We start from the raw sequence: 24862 nt of genomic DNA, 5'->3' as shown, positions 1-24862 counted from the left end.
GCAATGTGGGAATATACCACAACAGGTTGGACAGCGACTTTAAGGGAGCACACAAAATCTTTAATTATATAATAAAAAGTAACATGATCAAATCACTTCAATTGAGAAATAACTACAAAAAAGAGATAGAAAATGAGGATTCTTAAAAACATTGTATGATTTTCTAATCTCATCGAAGTATATTTGGTTTAGGCTACAAAGTTTGAAAACCTTGAAAAGGACAAGAGCAACCTCTGTTTCCATGATGCAGAACTTGCTATCAAAGGCAAACTGCTACTTGCTGTAGCTATTCTTGTATGTAAACACACTTGCATCTCACAACTTGCTTGACTTGTGCTTTCAGTGTCATGTTTTGTAACTATAATCCATGATAGTGCTTTTCCATGATTACAAGTTTGATTCTGCAGTAAATAATGTGTCTAGAAAGGCCACGGCCACTGTTATCTACTAAATTGAGGGATATTCATCATTAAGTGGCTTCACTTTAATTTGATATTCATACAAAGTATGAATCACAAACCCCCGAAAATGAATTTATACCATTTTGTCTGACTGTGTAGCACTAATAAAATGTAATGCTAACCAGCTATGTGAGTCAGGAGCCCCAGGAATGATTTTGTACATCACTAGAGTCAAATGTGAAGTTTAAATCCAGTTTGAAGGTAATAATTATTGGCTACTGACAGCCTATCTGTTCTGAATGTGGCAAGTATTCTATTAGAACAGAATGTCTTATTCGCTGACACTGTTCAGAACTTACAATTTTAGATTCCCCAATAGTAAAGTATCAAATTGGAACATATGTGATGTGTGCAGGATAATAATATAGGAGGTTTTAATACTGAAATACTGTATGTATCCATTGATGCAAAAAGAAAAAGAGTGTTGAAAAAATTGCAATTGTTATGCATCTGAGATTCAATGCATTTAATACAGTATTACAAACTGCATTTACAAAGACATTGTAAACCTCAAAAGTAATCCATGGTGAGAAACCCGAAGCAAGTAGAGGGCAAGCTTCAGCGACAGATTTGTTACAACAACTCAAAATATCAAGAGAAAATAATGGCAGTTTTATCTTGTTTCAAGGTCAGCTGTCACGCAGTACTGAGGATGTTTAATTCTGTAAGATACATTTGGTCAGAAATATCATTACAAAGACCTTTCATGATATAAAAAGAGCTGTAGTCAGCATCTCTAATAACTGTACAATCAACCCTCTTCATGTCTGCTTCAAATCAGAGCCAAAATTGGCAATAAAACATGGAATGGAATGATAATGATGCCATGTACTGTATAATGACCACTGTTTTAATGATAGACATTTATTAAAATAGAATACTAAATGGCCAGTGATGGTGGTGTCATAAAGGGTGTGCCGCTACAGTGGGTGATATGCATAATGTTTCTGAACAAAGCAACATTTATTCATCTTCTGTTGCATCAACATATTTTTCTCACATATTCTTGTGCTTCTGTCATCTCTTTTTTGGTTAGATCAAAATGTAGATGTAGAGTATATTTTTATTTTGACCAAATTTCTACCAGAAATTCTGTCCATTTGCTGAAGTCACCTGGTGACTATTATTTCCTGATCAGAAATATTACTGTTTTTCTAATCAATATATGGCACACCATCAAGCAAACACACAAATGTCAAAATAAGTACAATGAAACTGTTCAAAAATATATCTGCGGTGGTTCTGCCGCTCTTGCATTATAATAAAATATGTACATATTCACACATTGTTTCAATAATAACCTCTGCCTCCTCATGAAGAACAGATCAATTGACACCTGACAGTGAGCATCAGGTAGTGTGCTTCAGATAATGTGCAGCCTCTTCCTCAAACTTTTGCCACAGTCCTCAGACAAAACTATAAATATAATTATTTTTTTCATAAATTCTGCAATTGTGATAGTTTGTTGTACCAGTGTGCACAGATTAATTGACAATCCCATGGTCTCTATTCCTCTTGTTTAGCTTTTATCTGTTTGTTTTTTGTTGTAACATAATCTAATCTGTAAATATAATTCTTCTTCTGATTTGTCTAATGGAAATATATATTTAAGCTCTGCATATCTCAGAATGTATGCCATGACTCATAAAAAAGGCAGACATAATTTTTACACCAGAAATAGAAATTTTCTAAAAATGTCAACCAAACTGTACATAAATAAAACTTAACATTTGCACATGAAATGTAGGAATGGGGCATCTACTATAGTACATAAATACATTTACATGAACTACATTATAAATATTAGATGGATTGTAATTTTAAATATAACTGAACCTGGTGTTACAAATTTAAAAGAAATGCAAATAAAAGTACATTATAATAATGCATTGTACAGGAATAGAACGACTGTGATGATCCAAAAAAATAAAAGTAATAATACTGCTAAATCCCAAGACAAATGAATTCATTTACATCATGTCAAATTTACATTAGCATTTTAGTCAATTTGCCATTTACAATTTCAATCAATTGAGTAAAATAATTATATCACAATATGGTACAACTATTATGTATTTTTAGTTACATTAAAGACAAGTGCATAGCTAACTTATTATTTATTTCTGTTCAGAGAAAAACTATATCCTGACCATGGTATCTTAAAACAGAATTTTGAACAGCATACACAATTAAGGCAGATTTGGATTTCTTCATTTGAAATTGGCATAGTCAGAGAATATGTCAACAAAGTCTTGTACCACTCTGTAGCAGAAGTCATATTGTTCCTGAAAAAAAAAGAAACTAGTCAGCATGACGAGAACTGACGAACAAAAGTAAAAACATTTTTGCAGCTTCCCCCAAATGTACACATTCTATTCACCAATAACTAAACTATAAGCCTTCCATTTTCAGTTTTAAGGTAAGCCTTCATCTGACAAACAGCTAAATTGAGAATATGCTTACAAAAAGAATAGCATAAAATTCATCAGGGTGTTCTCTCTCCATTTTTACTTTTCCTGAGGTTAATCAATATCACCACTGTTTCCAAGCTCCAATTACTGTACATATTACTGTAAGCAATTGACTACTTTTTACATAAAAACTTGATCAAGGCTGTCGGAGATCAGAAGCAACAAAAGTCTGCAGAAGAACTGTGGCAAGTTCTCCAACATGCTTGGAACAACCTCCCTGCTGATTGTCTTATAGAACTGCAGGACAGCGTTGGCCATCTCAGAGAAGTGATGTAAATTTAACACTGAAGGGTAGTCACAAAAAATATTGATAAATATTCTGCCAAATTACTAAAATGTAATGTAAAATGTATAGTATGTTTCATTTAATAATTTTTCAAATAATCGTTTGCACAGTACTGTACATTTGAATCAAGCGCTGCATAATGACTCCAAAGAATACTCTCTTTGCAGCAATACTGTAGGTTACATATTACATTACATTTTGGCTGACGCTCTTATCCTGAGCGACGTACAGTTGATTAGACTAAGCAGGAGACAATCCTCCCCTGGAGCAATGCAGGGTTAAGGGCCTTGCTCAAGGGCCCAACAGCTGTGCAGATCTTATTGTGGCTTATTGTGTGGATTAGAACCACGATCTTGCGTGTCCCAGTCATTCACCTTAACCACTACGCTACAGGCTGCCCACTACTAAAATTCTGGGTACTTCCTGCACCACTACCTGAGGAATACGTACCACGGTTTGCACCATGTGCGGTCTCTGCATCCGTAAACTCTTCACAGTCTGGAATACATCCAGCAGGCCTTCAGCCTTGACCCGCTCCAGGATGTTGCTTAGAGCAATGAACGTACCTGTCCGTCCAGCACCAGCACTGTGACGAAACACAGGACAGAACAGTGTTACCTCTGCGACAGTCAGCGCCAGCAGCATATTATCAACAAAATAACACTCCCTTCTGCTACTGTTAATGAGAGAGGTAAGCTCTCACCTTTAGAGAAAGAAGTGGTCATATGAATCATGGCTAGACAAAACTTAAAAATCCAGTCCAAGGTACAAGTATCGAAAAAGCTGTGGTAATATCAAAGACACTTTTGTGTATGACTACTTTTGTGGTAATACACTTTGTAGAAAATGTACTACTTTTGTAAAATATACAATTCATGTGTTGCAAAGGGAGACTTTTTAACACAGATTGTGTTGAAAATAAAATGTGCTGTCCTTAACTAGACATGGAGGTATGTTAAAAAATTATGTGATGTCTTGTTTTTTGAAAGTGGTGATCGTACTTGTTTTGTTTCAGTACGTACAGCATAGTATTATGTTCCAGCTTGGTCACAAGACTATCTGCGTGATTAGTGCTTGTGGAAACAGTGACCACTGACCCACAGCATGCTCTATTCGAATATGTTTCTGTCCATAATCTTCCAAGAGGAAAATGTTATTTGTGATTGTGTTGATCAGGACCTGCAATGCACAATGATGGGGTGGTTTCCAGACTGCTGCTGCTGTTTCTGCACTGCGGCGATGATGTCGATCATTCCCTTGCCATCGGTCGGAATGCCGATTTCCGGCCAGCCGTGGAAGTGGAAGTGCCGTACAAGCCGTGTCTGCTTTTCCTGCCGGTGGAAAATCACTCACGTCACATACAGGAAGGCGTTTCGTTCGCCCCGTTCCGGTGGAATCACTGCCACAGTGTGGAAAACTCACCGAGCCGAATGTCAGCACCAGGTCCCGCAGGCTGAAAGTGTCACACAGAGTGTCAGCCTTGATTTCTACAGTATATTCGCCGTATGTAACAGTGTCCTCTGTTGGCCAGTACTGGAAGCACTTGTCCTGTGAATGTGAAACACAAGAATCAAATCTGAAACCTAAAACATCTTACATCTGAGAAGGTACTTTAATGTAATCTGAAAGTATTCTGAGGTCACATTGTTGACTATTTTATTTATTAATTTCTTTATTTGTGTTTATATCTTACTCACCAATCCATTTATAATAGAATAAATAAACACACAGCTGTTACAGAAGTGAGACATGTTGTTGTGAGACTGTATGACCCATGTCCCTCTGTGAGCAGGAAGGGCATGGGGGGGTGTTCATCGGGGGTAGGATGATTCCATAAAAGACCCTGACTGACAGGGGCCCACAAAAAATATGAGAACATAGGATTTTCTGGAGTAGTGTGAGATCTTTTCAGGTGGGCCAAAATCCCCTTGAGACACAGAGCGTGCTTGCTCAGCGCTGTGAGGTTGTCGTTCCACAGGGCTGAGCTCTGCAAACACTACCTGCTCCCTCTCCTGCAGCTCCGTCAACATGACGATGGAGTGGCACTTCCACTCCCACACCATCCTCCAGAAGTCATCCACCGTGTGGGACAGGGGTCCCTGGGTGGCGATGAAGTAATCCTTCTGCCTGTAGCCCTGGCGAGAAAGACCACGGCACACAAACTCAAAGCTATGTCTCCGTTCGAGTTCTGCAGTCGAGGCAACACTAACGCTCCAGATGGGATATTGGATGTGGACAATAATTTTCTCTCAGTGGCGCTGTGGCTTCAATGCCATATATGTAACCTTGTTTACTGCACACTGTTTGGGGCAGACATCTGTGACTATCAGTGATTTCGCCCAGATAGTCACAGATGTTCTTCACACCAATTAGGACACGACACACAAATTTTAAACCCTTCTAGTGCTTTCAAATAGAGCACTGGAGTAGAGCCATGTTAGCGATACTCTAAATACAAGCCATATGGAGGTGCTATTTTTACTGTACTTCAATGCCAAATCAGCTCTAACAATAAATAAAAAATAAAACCCAGGAAAACGGTTGAGGTAGTGGCTGGTTAAGAGCAGGAAGCAAAATAATTTCACTGTGCAGTTCCAGGAAATGTTGAAATAACACAACAGCTTGGCACTGTTCTATTCCAGGGCTTTTAAAAAACAATCCCAGATTGCAATGTCAGTCCAGAGGACTCTGTTTGTGTTTACAGATGTTTGAAACCTACTTGGATGATACCATCTGAGCTAAATAGGAGAGGCCAGATTGTCATACAGGGGTAAGGAGACAAGCACGGAACACGTTTCAACCGGCACCGTGCAAGTCTGCTCCTGTCTACCAGCAGTGCTGCTTTCATAGATCTACTGGCAATGTGCCAAATGTGTATGGCATATTCTATATTGCATGTGGCAGGTTTAAAAAACCCTGAAAAGGTACACTTCTCACAGCACGGTGATGTTGAGAGATAGAAAAAAGTACTTACGTCTATGAAAGATGCGTTTATATAATCTGTGAATTCCTGGCCTCTTTTCATTGACATAATTACTCTGTTGAAGTCATCTGTAAAGAACAAATTATGGAAATCAGCAAGGATGCAGTGGAGCCCCAGGTCAGTCCATGTCAAATGCCTTCACCCATCTCCAACTGACAAACCTGCCATTTAAAGGCCACAGTCTTCAGCTGTCAGTGTCTTAATGATAGCTATCTGCTTCACTCTTATAAGGGCATTTGTGATTCATGGATGGATCTACCACACTAACTTGCTGAAATGTTCATCGAAATCCAATCTGTTAAACATAATTTGCGAGGTAGGCAAGACTGAGTAATGAAAATGTATCATTGAGCAGAAGGACGGCAAATCAATGAAAGTTTATTAAATAAGACGGTCAGCAGATTGGATGGAAGATATTTCACTGTCAATATGTCAAGGTTTTCCCTCTGAGCATGAATACAAAATTATGATAGGGTAGATATATAGGCATTTGGATTTTGACCCATTTTAGTGTATAAATATTAAATGTAACAAACTTAGTCTGAGAACTGAAAGGCTAAAAGCACAAAATCATGATTGGACAAAAGGTTTGTTGGCTGATATCTATTTTCAATTCATTTCTCTTGGTGCTTGTTGAATGTGAATTCAGAAACCACCTGAATGAGAAGAATACTAAAAACATATCAATACATTTCTGCCTATTATTTCCAGGTTAAAGCCCACTGAAAATTCCCACTCTATATTGTGTATATGTTGACTCTTCAACATCCCGGGTTATTCAGGGATTCTGAATGTGTTACTTTGTGTTATTGGCCATGCTCATCCACCCTGAATGCAAGTTCACACTAGCTAGCTCATTGTTGAGAGCTTCGATCTTGACCACCACCTTAACTCAAGTTTATACTGTAACTGCATGTATATGAACTGTAACTGCCTGCCTCTGCAATAGTGTCACAATTATGGCAGTTAGAACCATCTTGAAGAAAGGAATTTGAGAATACCCTTACATGGAATAATCTGGAGAACACGGTTCTTCTTCATATTGGCAGGAAGGTTCCCCGTTCTCATGTTCTCTTTCATTATCCGCATGTTTGTCAATTTCTGGGGAGACATGACAATCTAATCAAATACTGTTCAAACACTTTTAAATTCAAACCATAGACTTGCTGGCATCAAAAAATCTGAATGCACTGCTGGTGGGAGATTCAGATAGAGTTTCTAAAATTAAAGACTTAAGGTTCACATGTCTGTCCATAAACCAATTTCATCTCTAGTCGGGTGAAACATTGTACCTGCCACCTAGTGGACCAGGATGATTTGTCTGCATGGGTACTTTTGTTTGTGCCATGTGATGGCATCAGAATGGTGTGTGGCCTTTACATGTACCGTGTAAACCAACCTGAAGAGGAATGGTGCAGACTGCAATACGCTTGAATGTAAGATCGGTGTGGAGCTGCTCTTACTTTGAACTCCTCCTCCAGCCCTACTCTGTCGAATGGCGCAGAGGTGTTATGCAGCTTCTGTAGATGTCCCTCCAGGGAGGAAACGTCAAGCTCCGTGTCACCGTAGAGGTAGTATTCCAGCAGTGCCTGATAGATGAACGAGTACTGCATCTGTGAGCCAGACAGAGAGAGAGAGAGAGAGAGAGAGAGAGAGAAAGATAGATCTAATCATCAAACATTCTGATTCAACATTCTTTTTACATTCATTCTCAAACATGTTTGGGAGAACATCGATAATGATCTCTCGCAACAAATGGCACTGATTAAATGTCAAGGGAAAGCAAAATCAGTAAGCATCAATTCCCACCCTTGAGTTTCCCCACTAGCGCGTTTATAAGTCTGCACTCACGTCCGTCTGAACTAGCTGCGAGCGCTGCTCTCGTATTCTGGACACAACGCCAAAGACGTCCACCTTCTGCTCAGCGTGCATCATGTCAATCATGGCGTCGATAACGATGAAGGTCCCTGTCCTGCCCACACCCGCACTGTGGAGAGGCAGAGAGATTTTTACTCGCACATCCACTTGGACATTAGTTGTAAGTGTTTACATTTCAAAATTAAATAGATTTGTGAGTAGAAATCAGAAACCGTTCTATTCAATTCAGATTGGATTAGAATTTCTGTGAAATTCCTACAGCTGTACAGCCACGAAAACTCTTGAAAATACTATGTAACATAAATTGAACTGAACAATTGAAGTTGACAGGTGAAGCAGAAGAAGGGGATACCCCTGAATACCTGCAATGCACCACGATGGGTCCAGCGAAGGACGGGTTGACCGTCTTCACCTTCTTGAGGAACTTCAGCATGCCTATGGGGGAGAAGGGCACCCCAAAGTCGGGCCAGCTGGTGAAGTGAAGCTGTGTAACCAGTCTGGTGGTCTTGGAGCCATCACTGGCCTAAAAAGAGTCAAAGGAGACACCTGAAGTACCCATGTACTGTACAGGCATAACACCAGCCTTACAAAGAGCTTATATCACTGCAAGCACTACCCTAGTGTAAAATCCAGGTAAAATTGCCATCAACCAGCGGTTTCAAAACATAGCTTGAGTCGGTCAAACAATGTTTGTTGAGTATGGAGCTGGTGTGAACTGAGCCCAGCTTGAGCAGGTTTTTCATCAGACTCCACAGCAGTATAGTTAAGCCATTATAAAAGTATTAATTTGCAATTGCTTATCTTACGGTCATGAGAAAATTAGTTCAGGATTCCTATGCAATCAAAATGGTTCAAGAAAAAGGATTATGACAAAATGTGAGTAATGTATAGAACACAGATGTTACTATGGCTTGATATACTCTTACTGCTGACCAGAATAGCTTCTTTATATGATAATTCCAGTCTGTTGTTGCTTAGTGATAATACACCACATTGCCAGAAATAGGAAATGTAATAATAGTGTATCGATTTAAGTCAAAAGTAATTAAATAAAATGTTTACTTCTCCAGCCTAGTATTCATAGAGATTAATGGAGAACTTTAAGTCTAAATTTGACACTTTTATCATTTACACAATAAATGATATCTATTTTTTATATTATGGAAGCACTTCTCATCCACACACTAAATATGTAGAACACTTTATTTCAGACCTGCATCACTGTTGAATTACAACTAGGCCAAAACATTACTGTGGATATCATGGCTGAATAAAGTGCATCAGTGTAGAGTATGCACAATTGCATGCATGTAAAATAGCGTGAATCGAGTTTGACATCACACCCAGAGGCACATCAATAATGTGCAAACAGTCACAACAGAGTGCAGTGGTTATGATTACAAACGTAATTCAACTCAAGAGGAACCCAGAAAATGGAAACAAGTTATTACAATGCTGCTTGTGTACCGAAGCCATCAGCAATTTCAACTGACAGCAAAAGAAATTACATCAGATATCAGAATGCCTTGTGTTATGGAGAGAAGTCACATGATTGGGACAGACTTATTCTCTGCATGGCATATCTCATGTTTCTACAGTGGTGAGAGAATTTGTTGTGAATTATCACAGAGGAAATTCATCTGGTAACTGTGCGCTGCAGACTTAAAAAATATCTGTCGACTCTGTCACACTTACATATTGCACACAGAATTTTCTAATAGTGTAGTCCACCAGTACGGTGAAGTCCTCTACTGCTACCCGCACATTCCCGTATGTCCAGCAGCCTTGGTCTGGCCAGTACTGATAACACTTGTCCTGGGGAGACAACGTTGATTTCAATAAGTGGCAGTAATTAATGCGCGGGTATTACACACTGCTCTACATAAATACAAAATTACATACATTCATAATCATCATGAGTAAAGGGGAAAAAAGACATTGTAACTATCATTAGTTTCAGTATTCCAAAATTAAAAATTCTCCATGTAGACACTGACTAATGTTAGTCATTATTCAGGGAATATTAAAATATTCCGTTCCTCAATAAAGAGATGTGGAAACAAGAAACCTGACTCAATCAGACAAGCTGCTTATGCCTACACTCAACTCCGGAGGAGGAGAAGCGCTTTGCAATGCACGCGATTGCATTTCAAAGGTGACTTTTAAGACACTGCTTCGTGAAATCAGGAAGCTTAATCTGCCCGACTGTCAATCTGAATTACTCTGCCTGAGAGTGGGGGATCAAACCACTTACTGAGAGCCTGCTAACTAATTATGATAAGGCCTTGGAGAGCTTTATTAACTATTATTTAAGCATTGATTTCAAGTAGCACAAAAGCAGATTTTAATCTCCTTTCCATTCTGTCCATATTGATTTCTTCTGAGTTCTGCATTCAGGGACTTAATTCCAGCTGTAGATGCACGTGGAGCGCACTGTAGCTGAAAGGCGGCCATTTTGAGCTTATGGAAAGACCTGAGTCAGACACAGTGGGCGATCTACCAACACACACTTGAAGGCTTTGGTGATCAAAGTAAAACTAAATGTCAAAAATAGTTTGGCTGCCTCAGTCAGTGAAGCAGCCCACGTTGAGTCCCCCCCCCCCCCCCCCCTTTGCCCGAGGTGAAAATACATTTTCATCTTTCTTTCACATTTTGCTCTGGCATTTACTGTTAATTGACACCTGCCAATATCAGAAATGAGACAATATCAGTAAGAACCAGCAACACTCACTTCTTTTCTTTCTTTCAGATTTGTCAGCATCACAATAGTAGAAGCCTTTTGCTCCCATACCATCCTCCAGTAGTCAGCTACTGTTTCCTGCTTAGGACCTGTGACAGATGAACATGCTTGTTAACATTATGTGCAAATGATTTTGAGTCTAATCCATGCTCACTTTCAGTTTTTTTACATGTGAACCGGTGCAACTTTCTTTTCAATTGATGATATTTCACTGGTTTCAACGGACCAAATAACTAAAAACAAATCAACTCTTTCTAAGAACTGAACCACGGGCAACAACAAAACAACAGCATTTCTTCAGTATCTGTGAAAATAATGGAATCTTTACCTTGTGCTGCAATGAATTTGTTCTTTTCTTTGTAACCCTAGAATAAGAGGAAGTTTCATTAGCACATATTTATAAAGTATACAGAAGTACCGCTGGTTCCAAGAACTGTAACAGGTTCAGAATAAACTGCAGTATGACTAAGTAAATATGCAGAACTCACATCAATGTATGAGGCGTTGACATAGTCTGAGCACAAGGATCCATCAATCTGTGTTAATACCACCCTTGAATGGTCATCTGTTGAAAAGACAGATACGAACAGATAGATCATTTTTTAGATAGATAGACAGACAGATAGAAATAACAACATTTGTGGCAAACAAGCAGTCACTTAATTGGGTGCTGGGTGAAGGGGCAAGGCAGGATACCAACTCCCAGAATTCCCCAAGTGGAATATGACACTATTCCATGAGTAAGCCCCTGACACCCTTCTAGAATATTCCAGAAAAAAGTATCCCACTGTAGACACTACTGCTTTTAAAAAATCTCAGCCGTCTTGGTCCGTTATTAAGTTCCTGTGGAACATGCCCCAACCTTCTGACCACTTTCACATAAATTGAGGTTTTCTCTTGCAGTCATGCTGGCTATAATTATGTGTAACCCAACCTACCCCACATTATAATACATAACTCAAAGACTGGGATGCCACTTGTGTGGTAGCCAATGCTTTTCATATGTGGTTCTTATTGTTCCTCATTTACCCAGTAGTTTTCATTGTCTTGTTTGCTGCCTGTATGTAGTGTACCAGTGGAAAGCAAGAAAATAACACGGTTCAAATTCAGAAATGGGAAGAGACAACCTGTAGTCAGTACCCCAAAGAAAATATAGGTTCCCTGTGATGTCTGTGGGTTCAACAAAAAGCTATGAAAGACACAGAATGGCAGGTTACTCTGAACAGAGAAGCCACTGGAAGCAATAACAGAGACCCAGGTGTGCACTGAAAACAGAAGTGAATTCAAAGCAATTCAAAATGAGTAAAAGGAGGAATTAGAAATTCAGCGATCTCCAGCAAAGATAATCGAGAGGAAAGAAGACATGGTCTTATTAATAAGATATATAAAGCAGATGTGAAAAAGGGAAGTGATAATGAGGGATAAAATAAAGGACTGAGAGGCTTTTGTCTGATTCCCTTTGCTTTGATTCGATTCTCATGAAACATGGGCATGAGAAACTTTTAAAATTCACACCTATGACTCAATCCGTCACATGACGCTTGACTAACTCTTTATCACATCACACATGGAGACAATCAGCTACACTTACCGCAAGACACCACGGGAAGTATGATCTACAGAGCGCGAGCAGTGTGACACACACTAGTGTCGTTTCCTGTTTCCTGGTTTTATCTCGCAAGGCCACAACACAGTTGTAATTCTATTATGTTTTCAGAGTATGTGGATAATGATTTTTGCCACTCACATGGAAGAATATTGGGATATCTATTCTTTTCTCTGTTTTCCTCTTTGTTGGCCTCCTCACAAGTGCCCTGTATGTATCCTCCCGGCAAAGACTGGAACAAAATACAAAATAACACGTTATATCACCACTGCAAGGACCCTTACACATTACGAACAGCCATTTATACAAAGATTAGCAAGCCACTGAGAATTCTGTCATAGTGATATACACTCAGTGAGCACTTTATTAGGTATTTATTATACTTCTTTTTAGACTTATTAAGTCTTCTGCTGTTGTAGCCTATCCACTTAGCGGTTTGAGACATTGTGAGTTCAAAGATGCTCTTCTGTATACCACTGCTGTAATGTGTGTTATATGGGTTACTGTCACCTTCCAGTCAACTTCGTCCAGTCTGACCCATCTCCTCTGACCTCTCTCTTTAACAACATGTTTCTGCCCACAGAACTGCTGCTCACTGGATGTTTTTAGTTTTTCACAACATTCTCTGCAAACTCTAGATAATGTTGTGCATGACAATCCCAGGAGATCAGCAGTTTCTGAGGTACTCAAACAACCTTGTCTGGCACCAACAATCATTCCAAGGTCAAAGTTACTTGGATCATATTTCTTCCCCATTCTGATATTTGGTCTGAAAAACAGCTGAACCTCTTGACCACATCTGCATGCTTCTATGCATTTACTTGCTGCCACATCATTGGCTGATGAAATATTAGCATTAACAAGCTGGAGTACAGGTCTACCTAATAAAGTGATCACTGAGTGCACATTTACTGATTCTGCTTTTGTATAGTGCTTTGTTGTACCATCTGACCTCATTTCCTCTTGGGCGTGAATAGAAACAAAGGGACATAATCCTTTATGTGCCCATATATATGAGAGTTAACATAAACATCCTCTCTATCAGATACTGAAACACCATATTGTAGAGTTACTCAGAGTAATTCAACAAAACAGGAACTTTATCAGTTTCAGGAAATTCATCAAGTGAGCAATTCACAATACAAGTATGGAAAATTTCAGTGGAGTACATACGAAAGATGATGCTGCTATCCAGTATTGTAACAAAAAAGTTAATTCACCCATTCAAAGGCATTATGATTTAAAGTGGTAGATTTGCTTTAATCACGTCTCTGAACAGATTCAGTTACCTAATGAAACTGCAAATCTCAATACCATTTGATTTCCCTAAAACTGAAACTAAAACCTGAAACTAGGTTACTGTTCCCAGAAGAAAGTCATCACACATTTTTTGCTCATAAAATAACACATTTTCTCCCTAAGTACATAGAAGAAGCTCAGATGTGAAAAGTATGAATGCATATTTTATTTTTACATTTCAAAATATCAATAAGACAAAATAGAAGAACGTTCCAACTCCTTTTGACCGTACCCATTACATTCCTGAGCAAACCATTCACGTTTAGCAGAGCTGAATGTCTTTAGCGAGAAAAAAATATCTGCTTCATTTCAAATATTACAGGTATAGCTATCAGGAAATGACATCTTTAGCTATCAGGAAGCTGGGTGCTTTGGGACATTTAGCAGACCGCAGAATTAGACGAAATTAAACTGCGTGGAAGCGGGTGTGAAAGGCAACACGTACGTTGTACTCCTCGCGGAAGAGCTTCCCGTCGTCAGCCGAACGGATCCGGACCTCTTCCTCCAGGCTGTCCAAGGCGATGGGCGGGTATGTCTTGGACGCTGAGGGGGACCTCGGGAGCAGAACCACTGTCTGTTGCTCTGCAAGGGCGTCACAGAACATCTTTATTCACCTGTCCTCTGGGGGGCGCCATCCAAATAGCCATATAAAGTACAGTAGGCTGCAATCGGTTGAGTCTGGTCCCCATTCATCAGACTTCAGGACATTTTGTTTTTAATCAATTTAGAGGTAATGGGGTAATTGGATTTTTATAGTATGAATTCATTGATAGAGGAATTTGGATTCTAATTTGTATTGAACTATTATAATGAGAAACTACTGGGTTAAATGAAAATGAGGGTGTATCCACGTCTGTTATTTCTGTCATCAGGGACAATGTCAGTTCATTGATCGTGTTAAGAAATACTACACCAGAAATATATACTAAAATGTAAATAAAATGTTCTGCTGAACCCAGGTCCTGGATACCCACTGTGTATGCTGGTTTTTGTGCATTGTAATGACCTGCTAATTGTTCTTAATTAGAGACTTGACCTTTGACATGTACTGAAGGAGGATTTACCCTCATAAAGCCGCATTATGGCAGAAATAGCTACACCTAAAAAATTTCCCTTTAATTTCCTGTCCTGTATGACAAATAATTCTAATTAAAGGAGGTGTCTATTTAATAGATTCAATTGCAAAGGTCCTATGTGATGAGAATGTGGGAACCACCTGTTTAAAATAAATGCAGTTTACCGAGCACAAATGGCAACAAGCATAATGTGTTAAAACACATTTAACCACACACGTATGGCAGAACTTAAACACATTTTAAACAACCAGAATTAATCAGGAGATGGGCCTTGACAAAAACCAGCATATACAGTGGGTCCCCAGGGCCAGGGTTCAGACACTGACAAAGCTCCAAAACATTACTTGTATTGTTATATTCAACTTTTAGATGCAAATGCAGTTATTTGCATGAAAATAAGTGCTGACAGAATAGACTGGAGTAAGGAGGTTTTTATTCTTTTTTTAACCAGTCTGTTCATGCTTGTTACAGTTGCCAATTGCCAACCCTGCTGTAAAATCCAGCGATGCTAGCTTGACCAGCTTGAAAATTGGTCAAGCTGGTCATAAGCTGGTCAAGCTGGGTATGAGCTGGTCAACCAGCATGGCCAAGCTGATCATAAAGCTGGTCTAGCTGGGTATAAGCTGGTCAACCAGTATGGCCAAGCTGGTCATTAAGCTCGTCTAGCTGGGTATGAGCTGGTCAATCAGCTACTGCTGGTAGCTTCTCCGAGCAGGCAGCAGGTCAACCAGCTACTGTACCAGCTGTTTCAAAACATAGCTTGAGCTGGTCAAACCATGATGTTGGAAAACCCAACCTGGAAGCTGGTCTGAACTGTTGAACCAGCTACCAACTGTTTAAAAACCCAGCTTAAACTGTTTTTTCAGCAGGGAACACTTGCTCCAGAAACAAGAAAGAGGCAAGGCAAGACTGCTGGGTGTCCCATTGGGTTAATACTGTGCTGCAGTGCAAGGGTGAGCCCCACGGTCCCAGACCACGCCAGTGCTGACTATGGCCAATATCTCCACGGGCAATGCGTAATTGGCCATTGCATGACACATGACAAGGGATGGTTCAGCCAGCTAGGGGTCAGGATTTCTTTTCTGGATTGGTGGACAGGGTTAGTCCACCACCACTGGTTAACTGGGCACCCCTAGTCGGCTCGTCAAAGTCGCATATGAAAAGTCTTCCTCAGATTCCACTCTATGCTAGTTCAGCTGTAGCCTGTAGTGTGACAAGAACCTGCTGACAACAACACCTGCTTCAAAGGAGAACCGTAGATGCCTACACTCAAGAATTGGCAGTGTAGCTACAGTTTTGGCCATTCCAAATTATGGTGGGACATGTACATGTTTAGCACCAAATTAATAAAAAAATTAAATAACATAGGCAAAACAGTAAGGGGCCAACACACTGTTTAAAAAACAGACAAAAAACTCCATGATTAGCTTTGATGTTAAAGATTACAATCGAGACATTGTGAGTATGTTTTCATCAGTTGTTAACCTGATGAGTTTAGAACCACAAGATGAGAAGAGTTAAGAACCACAGACGGACCTTGTGCCAACCTTGACCCCAGCAGCAGAACGCTAACCGCCCCATTGACCGTTGTTAGCAGAGCTTAGTATGAAAAAGTCAGAATAAGCAGCTAGGCTGGTTAGTGGCACAGCAAAGTCACATTCTCTGTGCTCCAAATACTTGACCTTGCAGGGGAGATGAGTTTAAGTCTCCAGAACTGCCTCCGAGTGTCTTACTGTGCTCTACAACACAACACAGACGGGGCCGGACACAGACAGCAAGCAACATTAGACTGTGTTTGACCACACGTACAGCACACTCATCACAACATTAACACCATGTTATCATTGTACCCTATTTACATAAAAAACAGTTGAAAGTAGGACAACTGGAACACTTCTACCTAACAGTGGACAGCCAGGGTACCTATAAGAATAGGTTAACTAAGCTTCTGTTCAAACTATACAGACATGAAGATAAGCAGGTCTTGACATTCAGGGTTATGATGTGTTTAGCATTTTGCTAAGATTCTGTGGGGGATGAAAGGTTAATGTCCCTTATTCTGAAAATGAAAACAGGTTTCCAGCCATTTGTACAAGAGTAGGCCCTCTGATAAATTAAAACAAAGAGTGAAAACCCAACCTTGAAGTCAGGCTGGAAACACACTCGCATTTCTTGCTGTGTTTGTGTACATGCTGGAGTTGTGAGGTAGCAAGGCAACAATTATAACAATCTTCAAGCGGGCAGTAGGACTTCTACTACGGAACTGAGGAAACTGCTTCCACTAATCATTCCTAATCAAAAAGACACCTTACACAAAATAATCTTAGGGTCATGGTAATCTGTAGCAGAATTTATACAAATCAATTTTACAATATCTATACTCCGCCATTATATTGTATTGTAGCTATTCCAGCTAGTCAAGGTGATATGATGATGATTATTAGAATCACTGCAGGGCTGCCTGTATTTACCAAGCCAGGCTATAGAAATAATTATGTTGATAATTATGTTGATAATAGTAAAACAGTTTTCATAATTTGTTGTACTTTGATGGACTTCTGTCCTAAATGACAGACATGCATTCCGATAGGAACCACAGAGCTGACAAAACAGAGCTAACCTACAGTCACATAAATCTCAATCTTCTCAGCTAACTCAGCTAAAACAAACACAACAGGAAGCAGCACATTCCCTTTTTACACTGCATACATTCCTCCAGTGTGTAGATGAATGTGAAACTACTTTATATTCCCCTCTGTCACCCTACTATACAAACTATGTGAACAGACCAACACTTCAGAAAACAAAAAGAGTATCTACCTTGCTCTTCCAAAATGCCATTTGGCATCTTCTTGTCGGGTATAGTGACAACTGCCTTCCGCTGGTTCCTTACCCTGGAAATTAAACAGAAGAGAGAGAGAGACATAGAGAGAGAGAGAGATAGAGAGAGAGAGAGAGAGAGAGAGAGAGAGACGTTGTTAAAACAACTCACTACACTTCTACAACCTCTTCCTGTTATCCGGAGGACAAAAACACATCCAGCACGACCCACCATCTAAAACTGGAGAATGTGTTCTTTCTCATGGAAAGGCCCAAGGTTCCTTTTTTTGTCATTCGGTCTATGCTAACCAGCAGGATCGGCGTGCTCTGGCCCCCCTCACCGCCTGCTTTCAGTTTTAGCTGAGCGTGTGCGCACCGCGCCCCGGGGGGGGGTGACGTCAGCACTTCCCCTCCGCCTGTCGCTCTTACCTGAGGAAGTACCAGGCCAGAAGCACGCCGATGACGGCCAGCAGAGACACCACCAGCACGGTCGGGAGGACGTGGGGGCTGGGGCGCACTGGGTTTTCTGAGGAGGGGGGGGGGGGGGGGGCAGACAAAAGAACAGGAAGAGCGAGTGAAAGGAGACGTGGTGGAAACCGGCCGGCGAGAGGTCGTGAAAACATTACAACTGGCAACTGGCGTTTTGGGGCCGTTCTCTCCCGTCTGAACTCTGTTCAGACTTTGGCGTTTGTTTTAGCTATGACCCATCCACACACAGAGGAACTGGTACTGGGCATAGACCGCTTGTTGGATGAACAAGTCCATAGAATACAATTTGGTTGGCAGTGTGTGTAACTGAAAAACTGAGTAACTGGCATTTTCCTTCTTGAGAATGACAACATGCAATGTCAAATTATAGTCCAACCCAACCTGTGCCAGTTTACCTTAATCACAGTAATATGCAGTTAAAGAGACAGTTACACACCAAGTTTAATTCAATGGTGTCGATAACAGTAATTAAACCTGCACAGGAATCTTAAGTGCTCGTATAATAACATGTTTTCAATATGTTATTTATTGGCAGGTATTTGAGACTTTCAGCACAAATTGCAAAATGCAGACAAGACTAAATGAAGGCAAAGTACAAATGTGCTGTAACTATTTAAGAGCTGAAAGAGCAGTATTTATAAAATGGATTGCTTTCATTAGGATATGAAAATGGACTATGCCAATGTACATTTATTTTCATTATGGCCATATTCTCTGAGTTGTGCACCTACCTGGTGTGCTGTTTTCATTTGAGGAATTATTTGATTGTGTTGTCACGGCAACTAAAAACAGTAGCGGGACCATCATGGCTACAGAAAAGAAAACAAACATGAAACAACAGTACAATAAGCAAACGCAATATCAAAAAGAAAATGGGGAGTACTCTGATTCAAATAACGAATAATGAATACCCTTTTGCTTTTGCAAAAAACATACTCCATTTGAATCCTTTATTTAAACAGGCATGGTAAAGAAAGTCCTAAAAATAATTAAGAGCATACATCTTTTATCACAATGACTCGAGCGAAAAATGAAATACAAAACACTGTTACAGCTTATCTTGCAAAGTACACAATCAGCATGAATGTTCTTTTTTTGGTGTGTACTATTTTTAGGTGTCACCTGTTTTATTATACAAACTGGGACAATTTAATGAAGCCGCTCTACTTTTGGAAACTTCATGGAAACAAAACAGCACAAGAAGCGGCATAATAAATTAAGGCAACCCATAGTAAGTTCAAACCCCTCCCATTAAGGGAATATTACAGTGTCTGTAATATAGGGAATATACTTCAAATATACATTTGAAGTAGAAAACTCCAACCCCCACACTCCCCCCTCTGCTGATGACCTCAGCTCCTTCCACATCAAGGCATGAAGGCCAGGCCAGTACAAAACACTTCCTGTTAAATAATGCCAAGGGGTAAAGTTTGATATACTGCACTATCACAAAATTCCACAAGAGGGCAGACTAATCATGTGTATAAAACTAGGCTGCAGTGCATCTTGCAAATCAATTAATGAAAGCAAACACACAGTGAATATTCATCAGATAATTTTACATACAGTATACAGTATACACGTTATAGCAGAGCAGTGTATAAATGTGAAAAATCAGCATTTTTGTATTAGTGATTTATTGCATTATTGCAGATTTTCTGTTGACTCACATTATTCCCTGCTGAAGTACACTATTAATATTGACTTCAAAGCCCACTACATCATACAGCCTCTCTTAAACCAAATACAGAGAAATCAGCAGTCGACCAGAGTCAGAGGGATAGCCTTAGCATAGCATGGTGAGTACAGTCTGTGCCTAGCTCTAGCCAGAGAGAAACCATTCCATAACCGACCAGCAATAAAGCATTATTTAAACTGTTCCATTCCACAGTAGATATAGTTTTAAGAATGTCCTGTGTGGCTTCCGTTTGATATATTACACATTTATCCTCAGGGTGCCTTATTCTGGATAGTAACTGAAACTCCGGTCATCCAGTTCTCTACGCACTATGCGGTGCCACCCGCATAGCGGAAGTCAGTGTTCATACTGCGGCCTGGGTGATAGCTTCTTCTGTTCACAGCAAGGCTTCTGCAGCCACTCACAGTACAGCCACCTCTTTCATCTACTAAAATCGTGTCTGTAATCAACTTCAAAGGGCCTTCAGTCAGGGTGAGCAGAGGACAAGTGCATGGAGGGAGAGAGGAGAGAGCTTTCCACGCTACATGGTCAGGCTTCACTGCGATAAAAAGCACTGTCTGCCCTTTGGGTCTTTCACACAGGCACCTGGCCTGTCTGACACCAGGAACCAATCATCTTAGCATACCTCAACGGTGTGGGCGCATCACTGAGGTCATGAACTTCCGGCTACATTGACTTTTCATACATTGCACAGAAAAAACTGGACTGGCTGTCATTTGGCGATACAGAAACCCTTTTCCCCATAGTTTACACCAGCTGAATCATGTGATTATTCAGACCTTCAGGGTTAAAGCTGTTACAGGGAAGGGCCAGGGTGAAATATAACAGACAAGCTTTAAAACAAACAGCGGGGTCAAAGTATGCCGGCAGCTGGAGAAACAGTTACCCGGTTTGAGCATTTTATGACATAACGGCCTTGGCGGAGTTAACGGCCCTCGTCGAATTCTCCGGAGGGAGCTACTGTAAGTCAACACAGCCGCAGAGATTTACCAAAATAAAAAAAGCCCAAAGCCGTGAAGGGAGCGGGATTAGGGCGCAGGTGGCTCCGCGCGGCTGTTGTGACAACATGCGCGGAACAAAGCCGGCGAACACGATGCCGCGGAGGGGCGTAATTACGGACGGCGGGGTGCTCAGCGCACGCCGCGCTGTAAACACCGCGGCTCTTCCGTCTGCTCGGGTCAAAAAAAACCCCCCGGGCCGATTTGTGTTCCCTGGACGCGAAGAGTGATGGGAGGATTGTAATGAGGAGAGCCTCCTCTGGCAGAAGGCTCGGCGGGAGTATCGAAAGTATTGACTCTCTCGGACAAGCGAGCTGCCTTCAATCGGCGGAGGCAGCTTCGCGGGGTGCGTGATTAGACAGAAATTTTGCTGGTGGAGAGCCGCAGTGCTTGCGGTGCGGCTGAACGATGGTATCGGGGGGTGATATTGCCGCAATGTAATCTGTTTCCCAGGGTGCTGTGTTCACAAACTTGGCTGCCTATGGCCTTCTACGCTCTATAGGTTGTGTGTGTGTGTGAGGGGGTACGGAGGGGGCGAGCAAACCCTGTTCCTATATACTTAGTCCTAATAAGGATTCACCCTACAGTAAATAGACTGTTTTAGGATTCACCTGCTAAATCTACAGAGAACACCCTCTCAAAACAGCAGTGTATAGACTGTTTCCTCACAAGAATTCACCCTGTCATTACTACAGGTTACAGGCTGCTACCTCACAAGAATTCACCCTCTCATTACTACAGAGAAGACTGCTCCCTCACAAGCATTCACCCTCTCAATACTACAGGCGGCTACTTCACACCCGGTCAATACTACAGACTACAGGCGGCTACTTCATAAGCATTCACCCTCACATTACTGCTGACTGTTCCCTCATAAGGATTCACACTCTCATAAGAGCAGAGTAGACTCTTCTCTCACAAGGATTCACTCTCTCATAAGAGCAGAGTAGACTGTTCCCACACAAGCATTCACTCTCTCATTAGTACAGAGTAGACTGTTCCCTCACAAGAACTCACCCTCTTATAACTGAGCACAGTCTACTTGCTCGGTTTCACCCACTCACTGCAAACATAATTCTCAAGTCTCCTCTCCTTTTCATCCCTTTACGGCAGCAGGCTGTTCTCATAAATACCAACCCACTCGCCTCAACAGTTCTCTCCCAGACCGGAAGAAACTCATCAGAAACAAAAACAGCTGACCTCACCCTTCAGTTCACATGCGTCATCTCCACTTTATGAAGTCCAACCGTTTAGTCACTGATCTCAATCAAAGACCTATTGCCATATGATATCCGTAGTTTCAAAGGCTTTCAAGCACTGTGTGAGCAAGACTCCCACACACATACCTTTCTCATTGGAAAACCACAGACAGACAGACAGACACACACACACACACATACACCCACACTACTTATCGTCCCCATACTCACAAAAGCAAATAAGGTTGACATTTTGCAATATATTTTGCAATATTGACTGTTTGAAAACATTAAAAATATATGTCCACCTTTGTCCAGGCATGGACTCTTTTCGGTAGAAAAAATTATCCAATAACATGTCCCATCCACTGATGTTACTGATGACACATAAAACATTGCATAAGTTGCAACAGCCACTTACTGTCTGGCTGAACATGAGAACCATGCCATCTAGAGATGTTGCCCCCATGTGTCCATCGCTGTTCCGACCATTATAGCCCAGTCTGGCATTGCCCACTGGTACCTGCACGTGAAGCCAATCCTCAGCGCACAGTGGCACAATCTGTCGGACATTCAGAACGAGACGCTCATTGCCCTCCCTCAAAGTGGGTCACAGGACACCTGCAGGAGAACGAACGCATGGCGCTTTCACAAAAGAAAATGTCCTGCTGTCTCAGGATGGATATAAAGGACTCTGAGAATGTTCCGGGTCACCTTGCTGTCCTCTGTCCACTCAGCAGAAGTAAGAGGTGTAACGGCGAGGGGGAGACTGTCAGCCTCATGCGTGCGTGTACAGAACCTGCACTTTTTGCCTGCTGTCCTCGAGAAGCCCCATGAGGGTATTCTCATGACTCCACGCACAGGGAGTCATTTCGGGAACACGAGAACAGAGAAATTTAGACACAGGCATATCCTGCAGACACAAACCGAAACCAGAAGTTTGATTTTTAGTCCCCTGATTGGGACTAAAAAACCATAGCATGTTAAATGAAGAAGTATATGTGGTTTGTAGATAGGGTATGAGGGATACCTTACAGGGGCGGCCTGTAGTGTAGTGGTTAAGGTAAAGGACCGGGACACCCAAGGTCGTGGTGCTAATCCCGGTGTAGTCACAATAAGATCCGCACAGCTGTTGGGCCCTTGAGCAAGGCCCTTAACCCTGCATTGCTCCAGGGGAGGATTGTCTCCTGCTTAGTCTAATCAACTGTACATCGCTCTGGATAAGAGCGTCTGCCAAATGGCAATAATGTAATGTAATGGATAAAAATGTCAATGCTGCTTAAATAGTCTGCTAGTTTAACAGAGATCTAGCAGATAATTTCATTTTAAGCACTCACCACAGCAAATCGGAAAGTCATGCAAGAGCCACAACCTAGAGAAAACACACTTTATTGGTTCAGTGAACAGGAAATGCTGCCTTGTAGAAGTGTGTTCAACATTTGTTTGATATTATAGCATTAGACGAACACAGTAAAGCTGCAGTGGAACTGGGTCTGTGCAAATTCCAACCAATTTGCTGAAACACACAATATTTACGTAGAACCTGCAGGGCACTGACAGAACACACTACCAAATACCTACACACAAGATGTCAACCTGCGCACTAGTATTTGTGCAACACCTCACTGGTTCTATACTAGGCCTATACATCTGTGCATCAATGCCTCAACTACATGGGGGGACTATGTATAAGCAGGGTTGTGATTTCTTTATGGATCACCTAATACGGATGTAGATACCCTCAAGGTCAAGTTGATAGAAGTTGATAGTCTGGCTTTTAACCGCATATGAATACGCCCCTGTATTTCAATGTGCTGGAGTAATACAAGATATCTCTTTAAACCCTCTCACCACTGTTTTCCAGTACAGACACAGCACAATGCAGGAAAACATCCGGCGCATTGCAACATCGTGCTAATGGCCTGCCGGATCAACATTAGAAATGCAGTCTGGACATCTCTATTCTTTCATTTTTATTGGTTAAGTTAATATGTCTTTAATATGAACGCATGTGAAAAGTGCATTTCTGATCATAAAATTATCTGCAGGAGGAAAATCAGTTGCAATTCTAAATTGCAGAATTGACTTCATCTCTGGTCACTGCACTGTCTCTTCCTGCGAACACTTCCTGCTCACTCCGGCAGTAGATAAACACAGCCTGTCCCATCTTTTTATCTTGTGATAGAATGCTGAATATTAGATAACTCATAATATTTATTACTGCACATAAAAGAATCAGGTCATAGCCGGGCACCATGTCGTGTGTGTTTAGGAAAGTGTCTCCACATTTCCATTAGAATGTGAAATTAGGCAGCTGTAAAAAATGTCAGCTACAGTAAGAGCATGATGTTCACACAGACTGGCTGTGTGATATCACTCTCTCTATATGGTGTGATAGATCAGAGAGGTGACAGAAGTACCACAGAAAGAGAGATGGTGATGTGGGTGTTATATGCCTTGACATGTGGATTCAAATAACAAGAACGCTGTCTAGTCTGGCACCAATTCAGTGCCAAGCTGTGTCCATCCAAAAAGACTTCTTGACCCAGCAGTAAGACAAGACTGCCCTAAGGCAAAAAAAAAAAAAATCATGTCAGCCAACTGTGTCTGAGTGCTAACTCGCTGTCTTGTTTTTCGAATTCTTTGGAAGATCCAAAGAATTCTGACTGCCTCAACCAGCTTGTATGTTTGTATGTGTGACATGTTATTAAGCAACAATAAACAATGGAGCTGCAAAATTAGCCATCAGCAAACTGGGGATGGGGGTGTAAGCATAGCATAGTTGAAGAATAATGAGTTATTCTAAATATTAAATTCTTTTTTTCATATACTGAAGTACTGTATAGTGCATTTGGTT

At 41.0% G+C, this 24862-nt stretch overlaps 1 protein-coding gene across 5 annotated transcripts in view; it reads right to left on the bottom strand.

The window, feature by feature from the left end:
• Nucleotides 1–894: 894 nt before the first annotated feature.
• ptprea (protein tyrosine phosphatase receptor type Ea) overlaps nt 895–24862 on the bottom strand; it is a 72661-nt gene continuing 48693 nt past the window's right edge. For 2 of the 5 annotated variants that reach the window (XM_061228123.1, XM_061228131.1), the window contains 20 exons: nt 18841–18918; nt 18050–18146; nt 17621–17694; nt 16483–16539; nt 14170–14306; nt 12567–12657; nt 11308–11384; nt 11148–11184; nt 10811–10908; nt 9775–9894; nt 8442–8602; nt 8053–8188; nt 7665–7814; nt 7209–7302; nt 6193–6269; nt 5219–5353; nt 4641–4766; nt 4398–4549; nt 3669–3804; nt 895–2746 (listed from right to left, as the gene is read on the bottom strand). In XM_061228123.1, coding sequence (XP_061084107.1) covers nt 2672–2746; nt 3669–3804; nt 4398–4549; nt 4641–4766; nt 5219–5353; nt 6193–6269; nt 7209–7302; nt 7665–7814; nt 8053–8188; nt 8442–8602; nt 9775–9894; nt 10811–10908; nt 11148–11184; nt 11308–11384; nt 12567–12657; nt 14170–14306; nt 16483–16539; nt 17621–17694; nt 18050–18146; nt 18841–18918 — 2108 coding nt within the window. In that variant the 3' untranslated portion in view covers nt 895–2671. Of the gene's footprint in view, nt 2747–3668; nt 3805–4397; nt 4550–4640; nt 4767–5218; nt 5354–6192; nt 6270–7208; nt 7303–7664; nt 7815–8052; nt 8189–8441; nt 8603–9774; nt 9895–10810; nt 10909–11147; nt 11185–11307; nt 11385–12566; nt 12658–14169; nt 14307–16482; nt 16540–17620; nt 17695–17852; nt 17976–18049; nt 18147–18840; nt 18919–24862 lie in introns of those variants that run through there. The other 3 variants (XM_061228139.1, XM_061228148.1, XM_061228156.1) reach the window with 3 other exon arrangements.

This window comes from Conger conger, chromosome 2 (genome assembly GCF_963514075.1).
Source record: "Conger conger chromosome 2, fConCon1.1, whole genome shotgun sequence".
Classification (NCBI taxonomy): Eukaryota; Metazoa; Chordata; class Actinopteri; order Anguilliformes; family Congridae; genus Conger; species Conger conger.
The sequence above is the reverse complement of the archived record's forward strand: the minus strand, read 5'-3'. Positions and strand labels throughout refer to the sequence as shown.